Consider the following 5974-nt stretch of genomic DNA (forward strand, 5'->3'; position numbering starts at 1 on the left):
CCCACCCACCCCTTCTGCCTTTTGTCATCTTTATTAACTGGCTTTGGTGTTATTACTGCACTTGAAAAAGCGACTCACTAAAAAAAACACGAAAAATAAATAAATGAAAAAGAAAAGTGAGCAGAACTGATCTGAAAATTGTGGAGCGTTGATGCTCTCTTTGCGCTCAGCTGTGTGCTGATTCCACGGGAGCAGCTGTAGGGCTGGTGTAGTGTCTCTGTATCGAGTTCAGCTGGAGAGTTTCCAGCCATGAAAGGAAACAAGAAGGTAAATAGGAAATGCACGCGGGATGCAGACAAAGGAAATGATTATACAACCACCCTGTTTCCTCTCTCAGAGCAAAAATGACTAAACTTGAATCAGCGGGACTCTGTGGGGCTTAAATGGAGACTAAAGAGTGCAGAAAAGTCTCTGGTGATGTATTTAACATGGCAAGTAATCTCTATTTCCAGTATTTCAAGTCAAGTAGCTCACCTTCTTTGGTTAAATAGTGCAGGTGCACCTTTGGTTTATCAAAGGAGGCTCTGTTTGTCTGGTTGTGTTTCTCTCTGTAGCTCCAAAACACTGAAAGACATATTAATTGGGACAATGGAGGAGGCCGGAGGGCACACACACACACACACTCCTACACACACAGGGCAGATCAGATTATCATGCAGAAAGACGGGTTTTTCCCCCCGCAGCCTCGGGAAGCCATCAGTCATCAACTCCTTTTTATTACTGGACGTTATTCCCTTTTTTCTCCCCTGCATGTTTTTATATTTGCTGCAAGATGTGTTTCTCCGCCGCGCCATTCAGGAAATCTGGGTATAAACTTTTAACGAGGCAATCAGTCGTGAGGCAGAAGAGCGATGGGGTTTACGATGCTGCCTTTATGATTCCAGTGAGCAGGAAGTGGGGTTATACGTGTCAGGGTGTCTGTCCTGCCCCGGCGGCGGCGGCAGCTCGTAGCCTATGAAAGGAGCTCGGACATGAAACGTTACCTTGTTTCAGCTCTGGGGAATATAAATCGCACACTGTTTGGCTCTTTCGTTCTGATGCCCCCCCCTTCCCCGCCCCAGCCCTGTGGTCAGCTGTGAACTGCTACCCGAGAGACCAGGGCAAAGGCGTGCTGGCAGCCAATGAAAGCGAGGAAGGCTGGGGTTGTGCCCGTGACTCGTCGCAGCGACCGCAGGAGCGCCCGCCGCTCCGCTCGGCCAAGATTTGGAAACCAGACGTCGTCTTTACCATCAACTGCTGCTTGGGATCAGAGAAAACATTCATTTGAGCAACCTTTGGGGCGATTTTACCAGGCAAGTCCCACTGAGGGATTTTTCGAGGAAGGCCTGGGCCTGAAGGCAAGCTAACGTCTTTTGTCTGTGAGAGGGAACTGGAGTACCCAGAGAAAACCCACGCAAGCACGAAGAGAAACAAACGCTACACTGGGGTTGAGCAACATAAAAATGTATCTTGACTAACTGTGGCATTTAGCTGGTAATGATTAACATGTGGTGGTGTTTCAAGTGAATAAACGAGTTCATCAAACCCAGGACCTTCTTGCCGTGGCACATCAACGCTAACCACTGATCCATCGTGTTGCCAATCAGCAAAGCCTCAACATTCTTTTCATAATTTGGTCCGACCAAAGTCAAGTGAAGGCCACACGCTGGGGTTTCAGTTAGGGATGCACAGTATGTCTGCATTAATATCGGTTTTGGCCGATATTGGTCATTTTTTAAGAATATCTGCATCGGTTCAATATGTAAAACTGGGCCGATATTTCCCACTTTTTATCTTTGTGTTTCTGTTTTGGGAGGGGAGATGGTTGGTTGAGCAGCATCTGTTTGATCATAGTGTCAGTGATGCTGCGTAGACAGGAATAACTGAAGTAGGGAGTCACGTCAGAGGTCTGGTCGTTTATTTACGTTATCAAAAAAAAAGACCCAAGTGTGTTTGTGCGTATATATATAATATAATTTGTGTGTTTGTGTAATATCGGTAAATATCGGTTGTCGACCATAACATCAATAATTATATCGGATATCGATATCGGCTGAAATGTTCAGATCGGTGCATCCCTAGTTTCAGTGGACTGTAGATGAAGCAGAGTCAGTGCTGACGTGCAGCAAAAAGAATTTATCATTATGAAGCTACCTCAGTTAGCCTGCTCCCCTCAGCACACACAGCTCCACTGTTAAAGCTCCACTCAGGTGTTGTGTTTAAACTACACTACAGGTCTTAAAGGGAGTTTAGCATTCATATATATATAAAAAATGAGGCAGACGAGGAAAGTGACTCGTTTTTCCACTCCAGTTTGTCCCTAAAGAGGATTTATAGAAGCTTTTGATGCCTGGGTACGCTTGTGTACTTGTTTTTCCTGAGACAGAATACCACACGTACATTTATTCCTCATTCTGAGCTTTGCAGCGTTGTACTTTTTTTTTTTTTTTTTTGTTCAGGAAAATAATTGTCAGACAGTTAAAGCCCAGCACTGTCCTCGAACATTTGATGTGTCGGTTTATTGAGCGCGGATCAAAGGGGTCTGGCCTCCTCCTAAACTCTCGCCTCGGTCATCAAGGGAAAAGACTGAGCGCTTTCTAGATCAGCAACTCGTCCACGCACAGAATCAGAGCTAACATTCTTTCCAAAGCAATGGATTATGGGGGATTATCGGGGGTGTAAGAAATTCTCCTCTGTAAGTCGTCTGTGTCTGAGTGTGTTTGTGTGTGTGTGTGTGAGACAGAGAGAGAGTGTGAGCTTCATCGTCAGCGTCTTCATTAGGCATTGATTTCACCCGAGTGATTGACGGCCTCGCAGCTGCTAGTCCCTCATCACACACGCACACACAGGAACACACTCAGTGCTAATTCCAAGTCTTTCTTCCCATTAGATTCTCCAGACTCTGGACCTTCATCCAGTGAGACTGGAGGAACGACCTACTCGGCCCCCGTGGGGCTTTCAGGTAAAATCCTCACCAATCTTCTTCCTTCTTATCATCTCCCTCTGTTTTCCTTCTCCTTTGCATTCCTCTCAACACACACACATCCATCTCCCCTCCATGCTTGTGATGATGAGGCAGTGGTTGTGGGGGCCCCTGCTTCCCCTCTGTAATAAAAAAAAAAGCCAGTGAGGGAGGAGGAGGGTGGTGTAGTTCTCCCACAGCCACATAAATTCTTCCCTCCTGGCTCTTTGAACAGTGCTGCTCTCTTCTCCTCTTCCTCGCTCGCGTTGCTTTCTGTGTGATGTTGTAATGGAAGACAAACACACCGGGCTGTTGTTTGTAGAAAAATATGTTCATGTCGGGGGGGGCTTTAACTGAGTGTTTGTTTCGGTACAGGGTTTGTCTTTGTAGACGAGGAGCCCTCTTCAGGGCTGTGTGTGGATAAAGACGGAGACACAGGTGCCTTTCTTGCCTTTTTTTTCCCCTTCTTCCAGCTCTTGATACAGGAAATGTTTTGGGCTTCCTTAGCATTTCTTCTTTAATCTCCCGTTGGCAGTGTCACCCTCCTTTACCCAGCCACAGGCTGCAGGAAAAAAAAAAAATTTTTATAAGACAGGGATTGCTCCGTGCTGCTCTCTGCTTTGGTTTCACTGCAGATGGTTCTCATTATTGAGCCTTTAAAGCCTGTTTTATGTCAAGTTGGTGTTCCCTGCCCATTCCCCCCCCTCCTCCTCCTTTGTTTGGTGGTAGGGGGTGGAGGGCTGCTTGTTTGTGTGTCTGTACATTTTAGGAGGGTGGAGAGATCAAGAGCAGAAGATCCAAAAAAAAAAAAAAAGAGAGAGAGAGAGAAATAACACTCCCCTCCACTTCTTCCTCCAGACCATCAGATGGACACTAAAAGTCTTCCCGGGGTGCATTAACTAAAGACACATTTCAGACACAGTTCAAACTGTAAAACCCAAGAAGTGGAGGCTCAACAGCCCCCCACCCCCACCCCACCCTCACCCCCTCATAGCTTTCTCCGCCTCTTTCCTTCCCACCTCCTCCTCTGTTTTCCTTCCTGGGGATGACATGGCAGCGGCAGCCAGCAGTTTAGTGAATGGGCCTCCTCTGTGAGAGCAGGAGACAGGGCTGGGGCATGATGGCCAAAGTGCTCTGCCCTCCTGATATCCCTGATGAGCCAAGAGAGTGAGAAAAAGGCTAATCCATTTCTCCTCTCTCCCCCTCCCTCTCTCCTCGCCTGGTTCCCTGCTCTGCTCCCTCCCTCTGGGGCCCTGACAAAAGAAACATGGCTCTCCCAGAGGCCCGCTGCTGACCTTCTAATTCACTCACTCTGCCCTTTTTATGTTCTTCTTCAGACAAATTCACAAAGAAGAGGGGGGCAACTAAGACTTGAAGTCAGCAAGAGTTCTGCAGCTGCCTTTTTTTTTTTTTGCATTGATTGAGAATAATGAAGAACTCACTGTCTTTGAGAAAGAGTTCAAAGGCAAGTGGGTAATTTACCTAAAAACATGGTTTAGACACAAGCAGGAGAGGTGAAGCTGCTCCCCTGTTTATGCATCCTGGAAAAAAAAACTAGATCATTCAGGCTGGAAGGAGTCAAACGAACTGTGACAGCGACAAGCGCAAATGCAAACTAGGCTGCCTGCCAGGCTAGCAGCTCCAAAGCTCCCCTCGCCGGCTCGCGTCATCAGCTTGGAACAGAGCAGAGGGGAAGAGGAGAGGAGAGGACGGCTGGAGCCGGGCGCCGAGGCACCGATCTTGGTTTAGGCTTGGAAAAGGGGGGGGGGGGGGGGGTTATGAAATGGAGATCAGGTCGGGGTTAAGAGGGTGCTGCTCTGTTGATTACGAAGCTGTGGAGTGTTAAATAACAAAAGTTATGAGCAGCTTAGGAAGTATTCCTGTTGCCACCCATCCTTCTTTATTGTGTTTCTTTTTTTTTTTTTTTTTTGGTCAAGCTAAAAGAGATCCAGAACATTTTGGTTTTGTTTTATTTTGTTAAGCTTTAAAAGTTTTACTGGGTGGGGGGGGGGGTGTGTTGTGGTCAGGCTTGAAAATTTCAGTTTCCTGCTCAAGAACTTTGACTAAATACGAAACTGACAGCAAAATATCTAAATGGACCGATCGCAGCCTGACATAAACCCGACGCTAGTCGGGCAGTGGTTGCCAAATTTTCTGACACGTTTCCTGAACGTTACTGATGAGGAGCGTCACTGAGCACGTCCAGCATCGGTCGTCTTGAACGGACAGTTCTGTTTGAGCCTGGAGTGTGTCGCACCGCTGTGTGTATGTGTCGGTGGCGTGCCTGTTGGTGCCATTTGGGTCTGCCCCGGAGTGCCTGCGTGTAAGAGGATCCAGTCGGGCTGTGCTGACATGAACACACACACACACACATTGACATATATACACACAGGCAGGCAGATAAAATGACCCGGTGCGAATCCTGGCGCACGGCCGATTGTCACACAGGCGCTTCCTCCCACTGCAGGTTAAATTTAGGCTGGAGTTGTATTCTTATTCTGCCAGCCAGTCACCTACCTCGACAGACAGTCACCCAGCCCCTCCAGTCAGTCAATTAGTCATCCAGTGAATTGGAACCTTCATCAGGGGCTCTGATGAAGATTAAATTTAGTCTTGGCACCTCGGCTCATTAAATCAACCCAGTTCTGCACTCCTAATGAAGCACCCCTCTTCCATAAAGCCCCCAACCTTCTTCTGCAAACTTAAGGACCCCAAAAAAGAGCTCGTCTTGATTTGCTTGTTGTGATGTTTGAAGCGATACCTCCATTTCGAGCAATTAGGAGCCTCAGAAACAGAGCACCCTCAGTCTCCCTCGCCTCCTCGCAGCATTCCTGTCTTGTTTGGGTTAGCACGGAGAGGAAAGGGCCGCGCAGGATATGACCTCATGTCTTTGAGGAAAGGGCAAACGAACAAGGAGGCAGTCGAGGCCTCGTCTTGACGAAAAACAAACACTGCACCGACCCAAAAGAGACACGCCAAAAAGGAAGGACGTTGAGCGTTTTGTGTCGGTTCTACAAAGAGGGTGGGTGGGTG

The 5974-nt window shown here is 47.7% G+C and overlaps 1 protein-coding gene across 1 annotated transcript in view; it reads left to right on the top strand.

Annotated features, from left to right (window-relative positions):
- The window catches only part of smad7 (SMAD family member 7), a 16826-nt gene that overhangs the window by 3940 nt on the left and 6912 nt on the right, over positions 1-5974 (top strand). The window contains exon 3 of the mRNA XM_014009328.1: positions 2870-2941. Within this exon, the coding sequence (XP_013864782.1) occupies positions 2870-2941 (72 nt within the window). The remainder of the gene's footprint in view (positions 1-2869; positions 2942-5974) is intronic.

This window comes from Austrofundulus limnaeus, unplaced genomic scaffold (assembly GCF_001266775.1).
Source record: "Austrofundulus limnaeus strain Quisiro unplaced genomic scaffold, Austrofundulus_limnaeus-1.0 Scaffold57, whole genome shotgun sequence".
In the NCBI taxonomy this organism is placed as follows: Eukaryota; Metazoa; Chordata; class Actinopteri; order Cyprinodontiformes; family Rivulidae; genus Austrofundulus; species Austrofundulus limnaeus.